Source organism: Hyperoodon ampullatus, assembly GCF_949752795.1.
Source record: "Hyperoodon ampullatus genome assembly, chromosome: 9".
In the NCBI taxonomy this organism is placed as follows: domain Eukaryota; kingdom Metazoa; phylum Chordata; class Mammalia; order Artiodactyla; family Ziphiidae; genus Hyperoodon; species Hyperoodon ampullatus.
Genome location: NC_136922.1, coordinates 9,800,008 through 9,822,686, shown reverse-complemented (window position 1 = coordinate 9,822,686; position 22,679 = coordinate 9,800,008). Strand labels below are relative to the sequence as shown.

Here is a 22,679-nt window from a genome sequence, read left to right as displayed (position 1 = left end):
CAAGAAAACACTCCCATTTACCATTGCAACAAAAAGAATAAAATATCTAGGAATAAACCTACCTGAGGAGACAAAAGACCTGTATGCAGAAAATTATAAGACACTGATGAAAGAAATTAAAGATGATACAAATAGATGGAGAGATATACCATGCTCCTGGATTGGAAGAATCAATATTGTGAAAATGACTCTACTACCCAAAGCAATCTACAGATTCAATGCAATCCCTATCAAACTACCACTGGCATTTTTCACAGAACTAGAACAAAAAATTTCAAAATTTGTTTGGAAAAACAAAAGACCCCGAATAGCCAAAGCAATCTTGAGAACGAAAAACGGAGCTGGAGGAATCAGGCTGCCTGACTTCAGACTATACTACAAAGCTACAGTAATTAAGACAGTGTGGTACTGGCATAAAAACAGAAAGATAGATCAGTGGATCAGGATAGAAAGCCCAGAGATAAACCCACGCACATATGGCCAACTTATCTTTGATAAAGGAGGCAGGAATGTACAGTGGAGAAAGGACAGCCTCTTCAATAAGTGGTGCTGGGAAAACTGGACAGGGACATGTAAAAGTATGAGATTAGATCATTCCCTAACACCATACACAAAAATAAGCTCAAAATGGATTAAAGACCTAAATGTAAGGCCAGAAACTATCAAACTCTTAGAGGAAAACATAGGTAGAACACTCTATGACATAAATCACAGCAAGATCCTTTTGGACCCACCTCCTAGAGAAATGGAACTAAAAACAAAGATAAACAAATGGGACCTAATGAAACTTCAAAGCTTTTGCACAGCAAAGGAAACCATAAACAAGACCAAAAGACAACCCTCAGAATGGGAGAAAATATTTGCAAATGAAGCAACTGACAAAGGATTAATCTCCAAAATTTATAAACAGCTCATGCAGCTCAATAGCAAAAAAACAAACAACCCAATCCAAAAATGGGCAGAAGACTTAAATAGGCATTTCTCCAAAGAAGATATACAGACTGCCAACAAACACATGAAAGAATGCTCAACATCATTAATCATTAGAGAAATGCAAATCAAAACTACAATGAGATATCATCTCACACCAGTCAGAATGGCCATCATCAAGATATCTAGAAACAATAAATGCTGGAGAGGGTGTGGAGAAAAGGGAACACTCTTGCACTGCTGGTGGGAATGTGAATTGGTACAGCCACTATGGAGAACAGTATGGAGGTTCCTTAAAAAACTAAAAATAGAACTACCATATGACCCAGCAATCCCACTACTAGGCATATACCCTGAGAAAACCATAATTCAAAAAGAGACATGTACCAAAATGTTCATTGCAGCTCTATTCACAATAGCCCGGAGCTGGAAACAACCTAAGTGTCCATCATCGGATGAATGGATAAAGAAGATGTGGCACATATATACAATGGAATATTACTCAGCCATAAAAAGAAACGAAACTGAGCTATTTGTAATGAGGTGGATAGACCTAGAGTCTGTCATACAGAGTGAAGTAAGTCAGAAAGAGAAAGACAAATACCGTATGCTAACACATATATATGGAATTTAAAAAAAAAAAAAATGTCATGAAGAACCTAGGGGTAAAACGGGAATAAAGACACAGACCTACTTGAGAATGGACTTGAGGATATGGGGAAGGGGAAGGGTAAGCTGTGACAAAGGGAAAGAGAGGCATGGACATATATACACTACCAAACGTAAGGTAGATAGATAGTGGGAAGCAGCCGCAGAGCACAGGGAGATCAGCTCGGTGCTTTGTGACCGCCTGGAGGGGTGGGATGGGGAGGGTGGGAGGGAGGGAGATGCATGAGGGAGGGGATGTGGGAACAGATGTATATGTATGACTGATTCACTTTGTTATAAAGCAGAAACTAATTAAAAAAAAAAATAAAAAAAAAAAAGATGTTAACGTTGGGGAGGCTTCATGAAGGGTGTATGAGACCTCCCTGTCATCCTTTTGTTATTTCCTGTGGCTTTATAATGCTTTAAAAAAAAGTCACCTTTGAAAAAATTTAAAATAATTTTGCTACTGTGTAGAACAGATTCAATGATGTCAAGATTATTTTTAAACTTGTGTGCATCAAGGAGTAAGGATAAGACACAACTTATTCCTAAGCATAAATGTAAGTTGAGAAATCAAGAACTAACGGAGGACAAAATTTCATAATCCTTCTGTAGGTACGACTTTATAGCTGAAGTAAATATTAATAGGTAGAAAGTAAACAAATAAACAATTAGGGAAGGAAAGATATTCCAAACATCTAAAAACTTTACTTGTTTGGACACCAACCCATCAGAAGAGAATGGGACCAAATAGAACAAATGACAGCCAGTAACAACCCAGAATCTGGTACCTGTGCACAACAGTGCAATATCTATCATATGATTTATTTTGGATTAATATTATTTCCTCCCCAAAAGATTTATATTCCTAAAATATTGTTTTTTCTTAGTACTCTTGGGATGAAATCATGGAAAGGGTGCTATATTATTGGATAAAGCATATCTCAAAGTGCTGCTATAGAAAATCATGACTACAGTAAGTCCCCTACATACAAACCTTCAAGTTGCGAACTTTCAAAGATGTGAACTTGCGCTTGCATGTCCAACCACGTAAGTTAGTTCACACGTCTGGTGCACATTGTCATGTGTTTGCATCCTCTACAAGTGGTTGTGCTTTTGTGTACTTTACTGTGTAGTACTATATAGAGTACAGTAGTACAGTATCTTTATTTCAAGCCCAGGATGTCTGGAAGCAAGCATAAAAGCAGTGGTGATGTAGCTGGTACTGCTAAGAAGTGCCAAGCGATGACGATGGAAACAAAACCGAAAATAATTGAGAGAGTGGAGCGAGGTGAAAAGATGGTAGATGTCGCTCATTCTTATAACACTGAGCTCCTTGCTATGCAACATGAGGTGCTTACTAATGAAGACCTGATGGAACTGGAGGCCCAAGGAAAGGACGAAGAAAGACAAGAGGAAGCAGAAGTAACTGAGGAACCAAAGAGATTCATGACACAGGAAATGGCAAGGGGTTTTTCTTTATTTGAGGAGGCACTGTTAGTTTTTGAGGCACAGGACCCGAACGTAGAACAGTACATGAAGGTTGTAGCAGCCATTCAGAATGCAGTCCAGTGCTACTGTGTCATCTATGATGAGAAAAAAAGAGCTACTATCCAGACATCACTGGCTCATTTTTTCAAGAGGGTAGATAGAATTGAATCCAGCAAGGAACCAGAACCTGTGCCATCAACGTCAGATGAGAGTGAAATTGCAGCTTGCCCTCCATCTCCTACTGCTGATGATCCTTCAGCTCTACCATCTCCCACCTCCTCTCCCTCCTCCAGTCAGTAACTATTCTTGCCTGTTCACTCGATGCCAGCCCCTGTATGCTAGCTGTTGTACTGTACTACTGTACTTTTCAAGGTACTGTACTATAAGATTAAAAATGTTTTCTGTTTGTTTTTTAATGTATTATTTGAGTGAAAAGTATCATAAACCTATCACAGTATAGTACTATATAGCCGATTGTGTTAGTTGGGTACCTAGGCTGACTTTGTTGGATTTACAAACAAATTGGTCTTACGAACGCACTCTTAGAACGGAACGCGTTCATATGTAGAGGACTTACTGTAATACAAATAATTACCAGTTAGTGAAATAAGAACTAACTGCTTCTGTTAAGATATTTTAAATTTCCTCATTTTTTTTTACAAAAACACTCAAAATATCAGTATAGAAACAAAATACACAAATTAGTTTGTTCATAATATTTAAACATTAGGAGTTCAATATTTGCATATAAATGAATCTTTTCAACTTTAAAGTTTTAGTACTTGAATAGTTAATATTTTTAGAGTCTGTTTTTTATTAATTCTTCCTAGTGAAAAAATTTCAAGATACTTTACAAATATAATCTTAGCAGGTTGATCAGATTAGAAAAACAAATATTCAAGGGATATATTAATTTGAACATATTTAATCTTGAGAAATTAGGAGCTCTAATTATCAATACAAATTTAATGAGAAAGTAGGCCAAAGTCCCTATTTAAGGGAAATAAATTATGTAGTCTAGAAAAACAATCTGAACTATGCAAATAAAAATAAAAGTATGGGGCTTCCCTAGTGGCGCAGTGGGTGAGAGTCCGCCTGCCGATGCAGGGGACACGGGTTCATGCCCCGGTCCAGGAGGATCCCACATGCCACGGAACGGCTGGGCCCACCGTGAGCCATGGCCGCTGAGCCTGCGTGTCCGCATCCGGAGCCTGTGCTCCGCAACGGGAGAGGCCACAACAGTGAGAGGCCTGCGTACCGCAAAAATAAATAAATAAATAAATAAAATAAATAAAATAAAATAAAATAAAAGTATGCATGTCCAAATCTTTCTGTCATTTCTATAAAACTCACTTAAGAAATGACCTGAAAAAAAGAAATGACCTGAAATTAATTAGCATTTTCTATTATTTTAGAAAGGTAACCTCCTCATCTTGGAGAAAATCCATTTAATAAATATTATGAAACAAAGCTTATGCTATCTTTGTTCATGAGCATTTCGGACATAGCTTTTTTTTTTTAAGATAGATTAAGTAATAGTTCAAAGCTTTAGTTAATGTAAGTTGAAATGCAGTTTTCATGTAGGTAAAAATGTTAAGATTATGTGATTTTTCTTTCCTATGGTAACATGAAACAACTCACTTACAATTTATAGATACAGAATACAGAAATGAAGTCACCCAATTCATACAGCTCTAATTATAACTTTGTGAAATTTAGAGCTAGTTTAACAGAATGGAGGGGGGGAACCTTCCATCTATTAATATTAGGCTGGAATTAGCTAGCTGGATAAGTTTTGCCTACATGGGTTTGTTCTTTTCTACCTCTTCAGGACACCCTAGAGAAATTAAAGGCTCTTAAGGTAGGCCAACCATTCTGAATTTCTTCCCCGTTGTCTTCTATGAGACTAATTTGTTGGCTCAGAGGGTACTCGAATGAAAATAAAGAAGCAGTTATTTAGAGCCTATGGTGCAACAAACTCTGTCCTTCTTGTTTGTGAAACTAAATGTGCATGAAATAGATATCATTTCCATTTACAGGGAAGAAAACCTAGGCTCCCAGAGATTAAGTACCTGCCTAACAGCCCACAGATTTGGATTTGGAATACAGTTTTCCCTGACAACAAATCCTACATAATTTCCTCTCCTGAATACAATACTGTAGTCCTACTGATTTTAGTCACTTTTCAACTTTATAAAGAGTCCTACCGGGATTGAATCACTTTTGATATTGACCCTAATTCAGTGATTCATGTGGAATGTGTAACCACTGGGATGTTTATGATTGGAAATATCTCAGACAAACATCACAGTGCTGATTCTCAGGACTGGGGACAATATGATGGTGCTTTATATACAGTTCAACCAATCTTGCATCCACATTATTTAATAGTTAACTGTTATTTCTGTGGCATTTTGTAAAAGACTATATTGGCTTGCTAAACAGCACTCCCCCAAATCCTAATATTAGAGTCTTGTAGTAGGTGGAGACTTTTTTCTGCCATGTAGACTGGTGCTTAAATTCCAAAAATGCACAGAGCTGTGACAAATGCACAGAACACAATGACTTTAGTATTTTCAACCATATTTTGAGAGAAGGAAGTATGTTTTTATGTTTAGTAGCTGTGTTATCCTTCAAACAAAAAAGCAAAATGATTGCTTTAGTGTCAACAGAATAAGTAGTTGTTTAATAAGTATTTGTACTGAGCTATCCATGGTGGCTTTTCCCTCCTTGATGCCAATGAGAAAACATTTGCTAGTTTTTTCTCTCACCCAAGAATAATTTAAATCAGTTGATACCTCCTTCCATCTCTCTTTTACTTGACTTCATCTTATTATAGGTGACTAAGTAATTACCTTCAAGCATCTATATAAACAGAACTGAAGAAGCATACATTTACAGATCCATATCTACATACACACACATACATATGTACATTCACAATAGTATGCACACATACATAACATGGAATTCAATCTTGAGGGATTAAGTATGATAATGATAATAAAGAATTTATAGCATGCAACCCAGTAAAGTCTAAAATGTACAATTTAAAAATTACTGCACTAAAATTTCTGCTTCCAGGTAGGATGAAGTGAGCAGGTTAAGAGAACACATAGAAAATCTAGATCAAATATAACAAATAAACAATACAAAGGAATCAGAGAACTGCTGAAAAAACGGTTCAAAAATCAACAAACTGCTGATCTAAAATGGTCTAAGAATCTGAAGAGGAAAGAATCCTAGAGAGGTAAGGGAGGAATGTTGTAGATGATTTTTGTTGATTCTGGGCTGTGGAAAGAATCCAGACTTGGCCTGGGAAGAAGGCCGTCACTGGGGTTGAGAGAAACCAGCAGACTATTGCAGAGTCTTGAGGGACTGACAAAGCTCTAACACATGCCAATCAATCCATGATGACATCTGTCAAATTCAGAAGATGCAAGGTCTGGAGGCAAAAAACTAAGCTAAAACCTCTGAAAAGCACCACAGATTTTTGGTAGTCTTGCATTACTGAGAAGAAAAATATTTAAAAAATATTGGTGTTCAAAACCTGCCCAGGGGCAGGCTCCACATGGATATACCAGGCCAGGGTTCATCCTCGGACTGAGTCCAGCCTGCCCCTATGTTTTGTATGGTCCAAGAGCTAAGAACAGTTTATATAAGTTTAAACGATTGAGAAAAAAATCAAAAGAAGAATAATATTTTAATTCATGAAACTCAAATTTCTGTGTCTATGAGCAATGTTTTATTGAAATATATCTATACTCTTTATTTATATATTGACTTTGGTCACTTTTGTACAACAATGAGTAGTTGTGAAGACACTGGGTGACCAAAGCCTAAAATATTTACTACCTGACCCTTTATAGAAAATATTTGCTGACCTACAATAGGCTATTAGTTGAAACTCTGGGTGGGCAAACGCCCTAAGAACAAAAGCAAACCAGAGGTAGACCGGGTCTCACCAAAGCTCAACCCAACCTCATATTGGCTCAGCTCTGATTGGATTAAGGTAATTAGCCTCCACTCCATCTCCATGGTGGAAGAAGGATAAATCTTTGCTAGTGAAAGATATTATCATCTTAAGCCTCTACAATTTTTATATACATTTTATACATATTTCAGCATTCAGAAAACTACTAACTTTTTTGATCTGAGCTGACCTGTGATAGATATAAAGAAGCCTGTCTTAATGAGTAGGCTCAACAGCAATCCATTCACATCCAACATTTTGAACAAGAAGTTTTAATCTATGTTATATAAAGAAAAATAAAACAGAAGTAACAGTATGGCCAAAAAGCACTTTTCTTGGTAAGAAAACTTAAAATATGTGCCTGGAACAATAGCATTCTAACTAGATGTTAGTTTACATGGTAAAATACTCCAGTAACGTATGAAACAAAATCTATGAATTACTTATTTTGTAGAAAAAGAAAAATAGTAATTAACCAGTTATAAATCATTCTGAGCTATAAGACTGTATTCTAGGACTCATTTTTTAATATCACATGAATTCACAGGTACTGGTATCATATTTTAGGCATCTACCATGCTGAGAAGACAGATGAGTACAGATATGGGAAAAACTGATAACATTGAAATGTTACAGTTATGCAAAATGTTAAACCTACATCTCTCCCAGGATTTTAAAATTTGACTTTAATAGCCTTTTATAATGAAAAGAACAACTCAAATGTACAAGACAGCTGAGAAGTTCAACAGGTATAGAACTGCAAAATCACTGAATTCATTTTAATTAGTATATATATATATATATATATATATATATATATATATAGTTTTATATCTGTGGCATCAGTAAATCATAACTCCCAGATATAGCAGATCAGGTCATTTTAATTTATAACCTATCATAATTTGCAACATATGTCTTATTAGTGCCAATGAAATGTAACCTAATTGTGCTCAAAATTCTCAGGTCACCAAATAATTGTAAAAGATTCACACACATATACCTATACTTTTATACAGAAGGCATACAGACATAGCTATGAATATAAAATTATATGTAGTGATAAAAATTAGACATTTATGCACTCAAATATGTACATATAACTGGTAAACTGATTTTTTACTTAGCTCAGTTGTATAACCAGCTTGTGAACAGTTACCTTATAATATAGGAATGAACAATATTATCTTGATATTGTCTGAGAAAGACAGAACTACCATTAAAATAAAAGGACTTTTACAGTTATAGACTTTTTAAAAAGTTGACTTTCTAAAAACTTTTTTAAAAGTTTAAATACTCCTCATCACTTTCCTCACTTTTAGAGCTCTTAAATGATAGATGCCTCTGAACAAGGCTCTAATAATTTGATCAGATAAAGACTGTGAATACGGTCAAATAATGAATCATCAGGAGTATACACTATTTATCATTTTAGATGAATTATAAGTACTCTTTTAACATTAAACTCAATGTTACAAAAACTTGTAAGTATCATCAGTAACAGACTTCATTTATATAATTTACTAATTTAAAAACAAGGTTTACTTTCATCTAATCCTCAAAATTATTTTTAAAAACTCTTCACATAGATGAAAACAGTCAATTTTTAAGCAAATTAATGTCATTACATTGGGAACTGGAAAATACTAAAGATAACCCAGCACATTCATGCAATCAATTGTTGTATTTAAATGTTTGATTAAAGGAAAGAAGCCATACGTATAAATCTTTATATCACCGATTCCTTAATAACTAGAAGAATGCTATGCCTCAAAACACAAAAATAAAATATTACTTATAGTGCCACAATACTTTTCTCTATACACCATATTTAATTCCAATGAAAAGATCAGAGTCCTCAGAGAGACATATTGCAAACAAAAACTCCCTAGTAAGTGGTGGGAAGTCAGGCCAGGAGTCAAACAGAACCCATAGAGATGACAGAGCTGTGATGTCCAGCACAGTCCCCTCAGAGAGAAAAAGGAAAACCACATGGCACTGCTGAAATGCCGAGTTAATTCTTTCTCCTATCTGGGCATTAAATATTACAGCTTTAAAATTGTCTCAATCAGATTATGGCTTCTTTAGACAAGACCCTCTTTTAAGAAACACACATTCTCAAAGTGCAACGCCAAAACACCATAAAAACTTAAATAACCTACCATTTTCTTTGCATTCTTCTGGAGGTTTAGCCTTTTTCGCAAGTCGTGGATCCAGCCATGATGTTGTCTTTGTGTTATGGCTGAAAAGAAAAGAGATCACTCTGAACAGACACATACTGAATCAAGTTTATTCCTTAAGAAAAAAAAAAGAGGGGGTTAGACCAACAAAATTGCAATCGATACACTTAATTTGCTTACTGGTTCTAAGTAGCCCTGAAGGAGGTGTAAGAGTAATCGTGCAAGGCAGCTGTAAAATTGGCACCCTCAGCTCCCTGTCCTCAAAGCAGCTATTTTTATTAAAATCAACTAGAATGTTGCCAAGTTAACCTCATTGAAAATGCAGAACTCATCCAGAGCAAAAGGAATTTATTACAAATACAGGATTCTCCAGTTGGAAGAGCACAGTTCGCAGGCTCTGATACTGTTTCCTGAGTTTTGCAAAAGAATTATTTTCATCTTAAACCTGCCCTTTCATAAATGGTTGTTTTGTTACTCTTTAACTACAGAGCTGGTAGAGGCAGTCAAAAGTGATGCAAATTATAGCATGTTCTTGGGATTCCTACATTTTCTCAACAAGTAATTAATAGCAATTTCATTAACCCATATTTAGCTATCTTCCATCTAAATGCTTTCAATCCAGCTAGGAAGATAGATAAAAATGTCTGTACTCTAGCATTTCTGGAATGGAATTCTGGGAATTAATAATTTTTAATGACAATTTCATTTTAAAAAATGTTTTCTGGGAAGTCTTTTGCCAGAAATTTAAAAAGCAAAGGAGAAAGATTATTAGAGCACTGTCTTGAAAAGAGGTCCTGGAATTACCTGCATTGGAATCACCTGGTGGACTTACTAACAATGCATATTCTGGTAGTTTGGTAGTTCTCATAGAAGTACCAAATCAGAATCTTTGAGGTGGAGCCGCAAAATCTCCATCTTTGGCTAGCACTCCAGGTGATTCTAATGCACACTCTAATGTGTTACTTGAGAACTACTCGAAACCATACATTGGAGCTAAAATCTTTACTGTAAATAGCTGTCTCAAGTTATCTCATCTATCAATGGACAACTTATCAAGGATGTGACATCTGTGAGGGCTTCAGAAATGAGCAGAGTCACAGGTGTAGAAAAGTGACGTTTATATAGGGAAGAGTCAGAATGCGACATGAAAGGAAAAAGTGGGAAAAAAGCTTGGAAATATAAACTAAAGCCAGATAATAGAGATCTTTGAACACAGTTGTAAGGAAGTCAAAATTATAATATCAATTCACATGTATCTTCTCTTTCTTCAGTGAAATGTAACTATACTTTATCATATCAGAGCTACAAGTGTTAGCTAAATAATCTGATGAGCCAATCTGCACTTAAAGCAAAGTTCAGAAAATTCTTGCAGGAAGCATATTTCATAGCAAGCTTCCAGAGTTTAAGTGCCTACTTAATGAAGGGAATTTCAAGGCAGAAAGGAGGAAGGATGGAGTTGAGGTGGGCAGTGGGCAAATGATTCCAGAGTGTTACAGCTCTCTTTAAATAGTGTTTTCTGGATGATAGTACATCTGCCTAAGTGTAGAGCCATCTCCGATCTGAGAACTGAAACATTAATATCCTTGGGTCATGAAGTTTCTGCTCTTGAAGAAGTTACTTTCATGTGGGGTAAAGAGAAAATACTTCCCAATCACTTTCTTCAAACTTAGGAACTCCTCAATGATTGATCCCTCTGAACAGGGCTCTAATAATCTGATGAGATGAAGTCTGTGAATTTGGTGGAATTATAAATTGTCAGGAGAGCATGCTAGCTTTTATTTTCATCCAATGTGACTTTTGTATACTGTGATAGTGCTTCATTATCGACTATCAGAAGGATGTTAAAGTACTTCAGTATCTCATCCTGATCCTCATTTACAGTCATGTCAATATCATCTAGTCTTTTTCTCTGAACTAAAGACTTGATGCCCATGGACGGAATGGGGGTTACTACTATCCTGTTGTGAGGATAGTTGCACTGGGTTCAGTGCTTGTTGCCCCCATTTGAAAAATAAAGTCACTGTAAAGATGCTTTTTATAGACATGCCTCAGTTCAAAGTGTGTGTGTGTTGTGTGTGTGTGTGTATGAGAGTGTGTTGATGTCTATGTTTTTATATACTAGCAACAAATTTGGGAGGTGACTAAGGAAAATAAACTTCCCTTCTTTTTACCCACATCTGCTTCTTCCAAATTCTTCCCCCCTTTTTGGAGGAAAGTCATTTCTAGGTTTCTAAAACATATTCACAAAAGCACACACACCTATGGATAAGTATGAAGGGACCATTACTAAGCCACCGCAGGGAGTCAAATTACCATTTCTATACCACACCACCATGGGTCTCAAATACTGGCTAATTTAGTAGAGAAGCATGAATTTCCTAGCTTCCCTGAGTTTCTATAAAGCATTTCATTACAGGATGATTGTTTTTTTAGGTTGAGCTAGCATTAACGGTATGTCACTTTAATAGATTTTGACAGCTTGAGTCTCATAGTTAACAGCATTTTTAGCTGATCCTCTGAAATGATCCTGAAGGACAGTGGGTAGTAGTTACCTCCAGCAATTGTTGCAAACATCACATGAAGATACCGCACAGTATTTTTCAACAGTGGTTCTCCCAAGCATGTAATTTGCATGCTTCTTCAAGATGCCTTACAAAGGGGATATTTTTAATGCATTTAGGAGACAATGGCCCAAGTGGCTTTTCCACTTCCCTTAAACTATATATTTTTAAACCTCAACAATTCCATTTGAAAATAGGATTCAACATTGGGCAGGAGACTGTGTAAAACGGGACAGGTGAAGGATTTTTCACAATCTGCGTACTATCCTTCCTCAAGTTTGAGGATGTGATTTCCTTTCACTTTCATTGCTAGGGTAGATTCAGATGCAGAATACCAGTTTTCTGCTTTTCTCCAAATTGTGGGGAGCACAAATGACAGGAAGGTAAGATGCTAATGTTGTATAATCTTGTATTTCAATACTAGTTTCTTTAACAGGGACACATACACATATAGAAGCTACGTTTGCAAAGAAACTTCTTCTACCTGAGGAATGGAACACACATTTTCGAGGAACTTTGAATCATAATAATATACTACTCTATGTATTTCTATGGATAACGTTAATGTGAGGATTATGAAAAGTGAGAGATCAAGTGGAGTCAGTGGCTATTCAAGCTGTAAAACTGTCCTATTTAAAAATCCAGATGAAAACCTTAAAACATGGTCTATCCAAAAGTCTTTTCTGATTTTAAACTAAGTCTATCTGGAGGACTGGAGCAAACCAGAAGTGAAATTTCATTCAACTTTGCAATTCTAGTTTAAATTCATATCAAAATGGCCTTGATGACGTGATAGGCTAACTTGCAATGATTAGAAATTTCTGGATATTTTGTAAGTTTAGCCTTTGCCAAATTGACAAAAGCAGCACATTAAATAATATCTTATTTTTTGAGGAAACGTTCTTCTCATACAGAAAATGCTTCCCCTCAACAGGAAAAGCTGCTGACATCATGCCACACCATTGCAAAGTTATTCTTACTATCTTGTAACATTTCCTGATTGTCTACTTTGTCAGGGACTGTTCTAGAACTTTCACAGCTCACTTCATTTGATGCTAATGAGTCTCTGTGGCTCGTATTTTTAACTCCATTTTACAGATAGAGAAAGGAAGGTTGAGAGAAGATAGGTAATTTGTCCAAGGTTACACACCTAGTGCATGAAAGTGAAAGAGCTAGCATTAAACAGACATATCTGATTCCCAAGGCCAAAGTTTTTTTTTTTATGATCTGAAACCAGAGGCATACTAAACCTAAAACTTTGCTTTTGATACGGAGGTGCTTTATTTGACTCCCTTGGGGGGTAATCAGAGATCTTTTTCCCACCTCCATAGCCAGTGGTTTACAAACTGAGACCTTTATCTCCTATGTGAGAAGAGTAATCACTGATTAAATGACTGTGTTGAATGCCTTGTACTTAGTAGGTATTATATTAATTTGCACATGCATAGTGATGATATAATCACTGGAAACATTTTCTCCTTACAAACCTGAATATTCAAATCACCTTAAAATCAAATTTGAGTATTTTTCCAGAATAAAGTCTTAAAATGGTGATTTATATAATCTACATATGAATATTAGGTCTTAGACGTTATAAAGAATTAGGTTAATAAAAATTCTATCAAATGAGTAGAGTGTTTATTAGGAACAAAACAAAATTGTCACATAGATCATGCCACAGTCTACCCTCCATTCTATTTTTTCATCTACTTTATGTTTGTCCAGTTGGGGCTCAAACTCCATAATGGTTTCTTAGGTATATATAAGGCTCGATTCAAACCCAATTTTAAGACAAATCCTCTTTTCCTTTCTCTTTTCATTGTTTCCTTTTCCTCTCTCCTTCCTACCTTTGTCTTGACACCATGATCAAAATGTTTTCACTACTGCACAAATACTGGATGACATTTCATCAACTGAAATCTGATTAGTAGAATAAGAAACTTTTATTATCAAATACACTCCTTTCCTTAGCTCCATTTTCTTTAAAAAACAGTAACAGACTTCAAACAATGACAAACACATTGAATTTTAAAAGTTCTCCGAAAAAGCCAATTCTGAATCTCAGTCTTTATCTGATACACTGTATTTTCATCCTGGGAAATACTAACTCAGAAGAATAATAAGAGATTGAACTCAGTAATATCTGATGGTATGAAACAGAATAACCTTTTGAACAAGGTAAACAAGGCCCAGGTAAATATTTTAGACTCCTCTGAGCAATTCAAGATGTATGTGGATGTTAAAGTTCCAACAGGGGTCACGTAGGTTCAGAATCAATAATAACATAGAGATTATTGACTGTATTTTATGTACTTTAAAAAATTAACATTAGTTTTTAGAGGAATATAGACTGGTTCCATTTTATATTATAGTCAATAAAATCCTCAGAATGATTACATTGTTTTCTGGAAGATTTTGTCTTCCCTCTAGATCATCATTTCAAAAGGAAGAACTATTAAATGCAATGATTGGATACATCTAATTGATGCTGAGCAGCAGAAGCTTTTTTGTTCAAGACTTGCATTGTGCTACTATCTTTTCTATTTATACATTGGTACTCCACAGAAAAAATCACTGTCAACCTCTATAGTGGTTATCTGTTTCCTAAATAATATTCCTAAAATTTCATTAAGCATATGAATATATGAGTTTGCCATCATATTGTCTTTCATATGTTTAGAAAACATTTTTAAAAGCAGTTTTATCATAAATATTGTTTTGGATATTATGGGTACTTGTTGCATACTGTTTTGTCTAAAACACTTATTTTCTGTTTGGAGATTGCACTAGAATATTGTGCAGAAAAAAACATATAAAAATATTCAATATATCTACTGTTATTGTAATACAAATTACAGAGAGTAAGTCAAGACAAGATTTCATGACTCATCGGTATGTGCTGAGCCTAGAATGAGAAAGCATTAGGCTTTACCCAAAAAACACCTTTTCTTTTCAATAAATTTCTCAAATATTTTGTCTTCTTTTAATAAATGAAAGTTCTAAATTTGTTGAAAATGGTAATTGGCGATTTACATAAAACTTAAGGTAATGCAGCAACACAAGAAGCAACAGATTGTGTGTCTTATTTAGAATTTAAAAGCAAATTCAGCCTTTACAAAGATTGGGGAAACCATGTATAGCCATGACATTTTTCACAGATGTGATTTTCGGTTTCAAAAGCTTGCTTTAAAAATATCTATTATTTAAGATGACATAGCATTCACTGCCATTCAGGAAGCTGGTAGTAAACAAATAGGTTCTTGTTGCCGTTTTGTTTTTTGCCAAAGCAGTAGCAGTCTCTTGTATGTCACTAACTAAACTGACTCTCAAACAAAGAACTAATTTAATGGGATTCCCAAAGCATGTCAATACAGATTAATCCTGTGGCAGCTCTTCTGTATGGAACATTTAGCCTCTGCAAAATGAATTTCTGGCTGAGAAACTTATAAAACAAATACTATTTGTACTATAAAAGTTTTTTTTTTCAGCCAATGCCTGTTTATATATTGGAGGTAGTATGGGATAATGGCAATGGCTTTGCAGGGTCACAAAGCTATAAGACCTTGGGAATGTTAATTTGTCCAAGGGTGCCTCAGAATCTCACCTATAAAATGGGGGTTCCTCAAATGCTTTATAGGGTGGTTATGATATAATACATGTAAAGTACTCACCATGGCAAATTAGTTAAAAGCAAGGTCCCTGGAGCCAGAGTATGTCCCATGAAAACATGAATCTTGTCAGTTTTGTTGACCACTATATTCCTAGGGTTCAATAAAATAGTTCCTAGCATACAGTATGTGCCCAATAAATATGTGCTGAAAAAATGAAATCAAACATCTTGGCTTTGTCAATTCCTGGTTATATGACCAAGGGCAAGTTACTTACCTCTGTAAGCCTCATCAGCTTCCTAAAGTGAGAATTAAATGAGCAAAGTGTAAATGCTTAACATACTAGCTATTACTGTTAAACAAGCTGAACACAGCCTGAAAAAAGTAGGCATTCAATATGTGGTAACTATTATTACTAATTTGAATTTACAATTAATAGACTGTCTATTTTAAAAGATAATATTAATGAAAAAGATATTATGAGTTAAGGAAACTACTAGTTTTAAATAATGTTATGAATTTGGAAGTCTTTTTAAAATTGCTAAACATGTGACATTATAAATGCTTTACAGCATGTTTGGAAGAGTACATTTACCTGCATTTAAAATTCTGTTGTTTAAAAATACTTTCTCAGATATTCACCTTTCCCCATTAAATATCACTGTAAGTGATAAAAGGAATCTGCTTTTATTATTCAGCATAGGAAGTAGTTTTGAAGAGTGTGGGAAATACAGTTGGCCCACGTGTTCAGTATTGAGAACAATGACAAAAATTCCTCTAATATTTTAAATGCAGCACTTGTAAAGTACTGAGATATAAACTACTTTGCAATACTGAGTAAATCAGTGATTATTTTAAAACATTATTGCATGGAAGACAAAAATTGAAATTATTTATTACCTTAACTCAAACCCCACCACATATATATATATATATACACATACACACATACATACATATATACATGTATGTATGTATACATATACATATATGTGTGTGTATTTCAAAAATATATATGTAAATGAACACTTCAGCATAGGTAGAGTTCCCCTCTTCTACTCAGAAATGAGTATATAAATAAATAAATAAATATATATATATATATATATATATATATATATATATATATATATATATAAATTTTTACACAGAACTGCAGGGTCCTTCTCCTTTATTTCACTTATTTTATATTTTATCATGATATTTGTTCCATTGGAAACAAGATTCAGTAAAGTGTAATAAGGCCGTGTTACCTACCAGGGGAGACTTCCATTACTCTAAGCAACTCTCGCAGTATTTGTACCAGAGTAGTTTTCACTGGTATCATCAGCTCTCCTTACCTCACAAATCTCTAATTTTCTGTCTCTTCTACCTTTTCTTCTGTCTGTTTTACCTTCCTCTTAACTTACTCTACTTTCCCTTTTTATTTTCTTTTTTTTACTATGATTTTGCTTCAGGACTGCAAACTTTTATGTTACAAATAATATTTGTTTTTTAAGTTTCTTGGCCAGAAATTCTGGGACATATCATGACTTAGTCTCTAAGAAACTCCTAATGCCCCATCATGGTCCCTCTCCTGTCCCTGCACCCTTCTCTACCAGATTGTTTCCAAGGGACTTTTATAGTATAGAGTTAATTTACATAAGAATTCATTATGAATTCAACAGCAAAGATACCCACAGATTGATGACAGTGGGTTGAAACGTTGATTTTGTCAAATGTAGTTAGGAAGGAAAGATGTACTCCCGAGCAGAGAGTGAAAGCAGTCAGGAGAAAATTAACTGAGAGAAAAGTACAGCAGAGTGAAATGCAGGTCAGTGAGAAAGGAAGAGGCAGCGCAGGTTGTGATGGTGTGAAAATGAGGGACCAGATGAGAAAGACACTGATCCCTCCCTGCTCTGTGACACCTGAGCTTATCGCACTGAGTCTTGAGAGTCAAAGTAAGCTTTTTGAAGGAAGACAAGACATCTCAGATCTCAAGCTAGGGTGGGCCAGGGGATGCCTCCGTTCTGTGAATGACTTCTTTAAGCAGGCATTTGCCACTGCCTCTTACATCAATCACCTTTCCAGCACACGCTCACTTCAGCCCTTACTCCAGGCTTCTTCTCTCTCCCTGACCTCTGGATGAGTCTCCCTCAGCATTAGCGTTCTCACTGCAAATCAAACTGTCTCCTTTTTTTTTGTCTTAATTTTTCAGCTCAACATCTCTGCTCCTAATGCTACCAGTCTGCTCACTGGTCTTTGCAATGACAGTTCCTATACCTGGAGCGCTCTATCTACCTGTTACCAACTTTTCAAGTCTATGTTATTTTACCTTCCGTAGGATGCTTCCTTTTAATAAGTCTACGCTAAGCATATCCTTCTCTGAATAGTATCACAAAACTCAATTGTTTACTAATTAACTATTCCTCTTATTCTCTCTTCCCCAGCTTGACAATAAATTTAAGAGCAGGGACAAAATCTAATGAATCTTTGGATTCTGACACTCGATGACTGACTAGAATATTAATAGAGTCATTTTGGTCGATTCTCCCAAGTCCTGACAGAGCCTCATCATTTACTATAAATCATGAACACAACTTCTGTCTTACGAGAAGTCCTTTTTCTCCACAATCCCAAAATCTGACACAGTTAAAAGGGGAAAGTTTATGTTATAATCATAAAAAAGGAGGTTTTTATAATTGCAATTGGAAACACTGTAAGGAAACAGTTTTTTCATCAACTTGCCATGCTGGTTTTCTTTTATTACTTCCAAATGTCTTACTCTGCCTGTATTATATAATAAAAATGTGTATGTCATCAGTCTCCCTGTTCTGAACACCAATGCATGACTTCTGGTCTGCAGTGGCGCTATGCTATGCTTATCAATAACAAAATTATGTTTTTGATATAAATACTTTTGAATATTTAAAAAATTCTATATGACTTTCTCTTTTCCAATTAATTGATAAAAGATGTCTCTGGGTCATTGATTATAGCAATAAGAAATATGCAAGAGATTCTTATTCTTTTTTTTTTAAAACTTATAAGATTTGTCAAAAGGTGAATCGTGGCAATATATTTTCTGCATTTCTCATCCATGCTGGAGTCAAGCAGAGCATCAAGTAATTACCTAGTTATGTATTTCCTTGGTCACATGTTACAAAGTTTTCATGTGAGAATTAAATATTGGCATGTGGTAACATTTCAATTTCACAATTGGGTTCTGCCTATGGAGATCTAAGTCACAAATCACTCCAGGTTGGGAAAGGGAATCTAGTTTTAATGTTTCTCAAATAATCAGAGTTTACATATTTTTATCTACTATCAGCATTGAAAACTTCAGATTCTATTAATTTTTCTCTTTGAGTCTTCTACAACTTTGAGGGAATAAGGGTTGTTGTTCATTTATAATATTTTTAGTTTTTATTCTTTCTAATGAACATTTTGATTGTCTCATGCACATTAACAATTTAATTTTGAGCTGAGATCAACTTAGGAGTTTTAAAAAGTTGTTCTACTCCTAGAAGATAAAGAAAAGGAAAGCTAGACAGTGTTGTTAATAAAATATATAAAAATTCAGTTTGGGAAAAAAAGTCCCTAAAGAAAGAAAAGATTAGATTGAGTATGTATCACTAGTGAGTTCAGAATTAGCATTTCATTTTCCTTGCCAAGTCATAAAAATGGTAAGCAACAAATAGAATGGAATTTAATAAAAATAAGTATGATGAACTATGCAAACACATGATTTTATTGACACCTGACCTCAGGGTCAAATGCTTAAAACATTCTCATTTGTGACTAGCAAGTATTTTGCTCTCAATAGTTGCATCCTATTAAACCACTGGACATGATGGTTGAGGTTTCCAGCAATTTGATTTAAAAGATGGGGATTATCTCATTTGAACTACATGGAGGTCTTGGAAGGGTAGAGTAAGCATTTCCTCATGACAAGTTCACTATTTCTAATTCAATAATAACATCACATGGAGATTTGCCTTTTTAGTCATGACTGCAACAAATTTTACAGTGGTATTGTTTAATTCATTCTTTGATTTATAGCTGTAAACTAGGATCTTTAATTGTATTAAGGTGCTATCCCCTTATTCTCTCACAAAGAAGGAAGCTAATATCACAATGAATGAAATTCAATACTTTGACCACATCTCCATTTACAACATCATTTATGCACTACTATGATCTTTGTGGAAATGTTCAGAGAAATGTGCGAAACTCACTCAATGAAGTAGACTTCACCCTTCTCTGTATAGGCCATTTCCCAGTTATCAGGCAATGGGTCTGATTCCTCATGCTCTTCAGGTTTAGTTGGTTTTGCATCATCCATCTGTTCCTTTACCTCCTCGGGCTGACTATACACTGGTGCAGGATAAGGCTGGGAGGGTGTCTCCCCTGAGGCACCTGCACTCTTGTCTTCATGTTCACTGGATTCTATGAGAGAACAAGAGCATATGGTTAGTCACCCGAGCCACTGTAACTTCTGAGTGAGTGTGGACTATGCTCATCAGGGAATGAGCTCTATGAAGGCTAATAGGAAAAGCACAATTGTAACCAGCTCTGAAAATTATCACTAGGCCTATTGGAGTTCCCCTTTCACTCATCATTCTCACCTATCCTTCAACTAATTATTGCTGATGACTAACTTGGACGACCATTTCACAACACAGGTGTGGCAGACAGCGTAATGCTCCCTAAGGAAGCCCATGCCCTACGCCCTGGAATGTGTGATTTTTACCTTACATGGCAAAAGAAGATTTGCAGGACTGATTAAACTAAGGACCTTGCAATTGGGGGATTATCTTCAATTATTCAGGTGGGCTTATTTTAATGACAAGGGTCTTTACAAGTGTAAGAGGAAAGCAGAAGAGGAGTGTGAGAGGGAGATGTGACTACTGAAGAATGGCAAAAGAGATGCACTGTTGCTGACTTTGAAGATAGAAAGGGACCAAACACAAACTAAGAAATATGGGTGGCCTTTAGAAGCTGGCAAGGCAAAAGAATAGATTCTCTTCTAGAGCCTCTAGAAAAGAACAGTTTTTCAGACATCTTGATGTTAACCCAGTGAGACCCAGGTCAGACTTCTAACCTACAGAGTTGTATGATAAAAAACATGCATTGTTTTAAGCCACTAGGTGTGTGGTAATTTGTTACAGCAGCAATAGAAAACTAATACAACAGAGCAAAAACTAAAAGAGATACATACCTTAAGAGAAATGAGAAAAGGTTTGGAGGACAGGCCCAAGGGTCCCAACATGCAAATGCTATGAGCTCCAGAATGAGGAAAAGGGCCACAAGGAGAAGATATAACAACTCAATAAAAATAGAATATAAGTTGCCTAAGATGAAGAAACACTTGAGTCTGAAGATTAAGATGGTTCACTGAGGCGGAAGAGGGAAGATGGCGAAAGAGTAAGACGTGCAGATCACCTTCCTCCCCACAGATACACCAGAAATACATCTACACCTGGAACAACTCCTACAGAACTCCTACTGAACGCTGACAGAAGACCTCAGACCCCACAAAAGGCAAGAAACTCCCCACGTACCTGGGTAGGGCAAAAGGAAAAAGAATAAACAGAGACAAAAGAATAGGGACGGAACCTGCCCCAGTGGGAGGGAGCCGTGAAGGAGGAAAGGTTTCCACACACTAGAAGCCCCTTCGCGGGCGGAGACTGCGGGTGGCGGAGGGGGAAAGCTTCGGGGCCGTGGAGGAGAGCATAGCAACAGGGGTGCGGAGGGCAAAGCAGAGAGATTCCCGCACGGAGGATCAGTGCCGACTGGTGCTCACCAGCCTGAGAGGCTTGTCTGCTCGGCCGCCGGGGCTGGGAGCTGAGGCTCGGGCTTCGGTCGGAGCGCAGGGAGAGGACTGGGGTTGGCGGCGTGAACACAGCCTGAAGGGGTTAGTGCGCCACGGCTCGCCGGGAGGGAGTCCGGGGAAAAGTCTGGAGCTGCCGAAGAGGCAAGGGACTTTTTCTTCCCTCTTTGTTTCCTGGTGCGCGAGGAGAGGGGATTCAGAGCGCTGCTTAAAGGAGCTCCACAGACGGGCGCGAGCCACGGCTAACAGCGCGGACCCCAGAGTTGGGCATGAGACGCTGGGGCTGCTGCTGCTGCTGCCGCCAAGATGCCTGTGTGCGAGCGCAGGTCACTGTACACCCCCGCTTCCGGGGAGCCTGTGCAGCCCGCCACTGCCGGGGTCCCGGGATCCAGGGACAACTTCCCCGGGAAAACGCACGGCGCGCCTCAGGCTGGTGCAACGTCACGCCAGCCTCTGCTGCGCAGGCTCTGCCCGCATTCCGTGCCCCTCCCTCCCCGGCCTGAGTGAGCCAGAGTCCCCGAAGCGGCTGCTCCTTTAACCCCGTCCAGTCTGAGCAAAGAACAGACGCTCTCCGGTGACCTACACGCAGAGGCGGGGCCAAATCCAAAGCTGAGTCCTGGAAGCTGTGCGAACAAAGAAGAGAAAGGGAAGTCTCTCCCAGCAGCCTCAGAAGCAGCAGATTAAAGCTCCACAATCAACTTGATGTACCCTGGTCTGTGGAATACCTGAATAGACAACAAATCATCCCAAATTGAGGTGGACTTTGAGAGCAAGATTTATTATTTTTCACCTTTTCCTCTTTTTGTGAGTGTGTATGTGTATGCTTCTGTGTGAGATTTTGTCTGTATAGCTTTGCTTTCACCATTTGTCCTAAGGTTCTATCCGTCCGTTTTTTCTTTTTTTTTTTTCACTTTTTCAAAAAAATTTTATCCTAATAATTATTTTTTATTTTAATAACTTTATTGTATTTTTCTTACTTTATTTTCTTTTATCCTCTTTCTTTCTTCTTTCTTTATACTTTTTCTCCCTTTTATTCTGAGCAGTGTGGATGAAAGGCTCTTGGTGCTGCAGCCAGGAGTCAGTCAGTGCTGTGCCTCTGAGGTGGGAGAGCCAACTTCAGGACACTGGTCCACAAGAGACCTCCCAGCTCCATGTAATATCAAACGGCGAACATCTCCCAGAGATCTCCATCTCAACACCAACACCCAGCTTCACTCAACGACCAGCAAGCTACAGTGCTGGACACCCTATGCCAAACAACTAGCAAGACAGGAACACAACCCCACCATTTAGCAGAGAGGCTGCCTAAAATCATAATAAGTCCACAGACACCCCAAAACACACCACCAGACGTGGACCTGCTCACCAGAAAGACAAGATCCAGCTTCACCCACCAGAACACAGGGACTAGTCCCCTCCACCAGGAAACCTACACAACCCACTTTAGCCACTGGGGACAGACACCAAAAACAACAG

The 22,679-nt window shown here is 36.9% G+C and overlaps 1 protein-coding gene across 3 annotated transcripts in view; it reads right to left on the bottom strand.

Annotated features, from left to right (window-relative positions):
* MAGI2 (membrane associated guanylate kinase, WW and PDZ domain containing 2) overlaps positions 1 to 22,679 on the bottom strand; it is a gene marked incomplete at both ends in the record, with an annotated part of 1,325,315 nt that overhangs the window by 467,684 nt on the left and 834,952 nt on the right. For all 3 annotated transcript variants that reach the window (XM_079710838.1, XM_079710839.1, XM_079710840.1), the window contains 2 exons: positions 9,205 to 9,284; positions 19,609 to 19,819. In XM_079710838.1, coding sequence (XP_079566964.1) covers positions 9,205 to 9,284; positions 19,609 to 19,819 — 291 coding nt within the window. The remainder of the gene's footprint in view (positions 1 to 9,204; positions 9,285 to 19,608; positions 19,820 to 22,679) is intronic.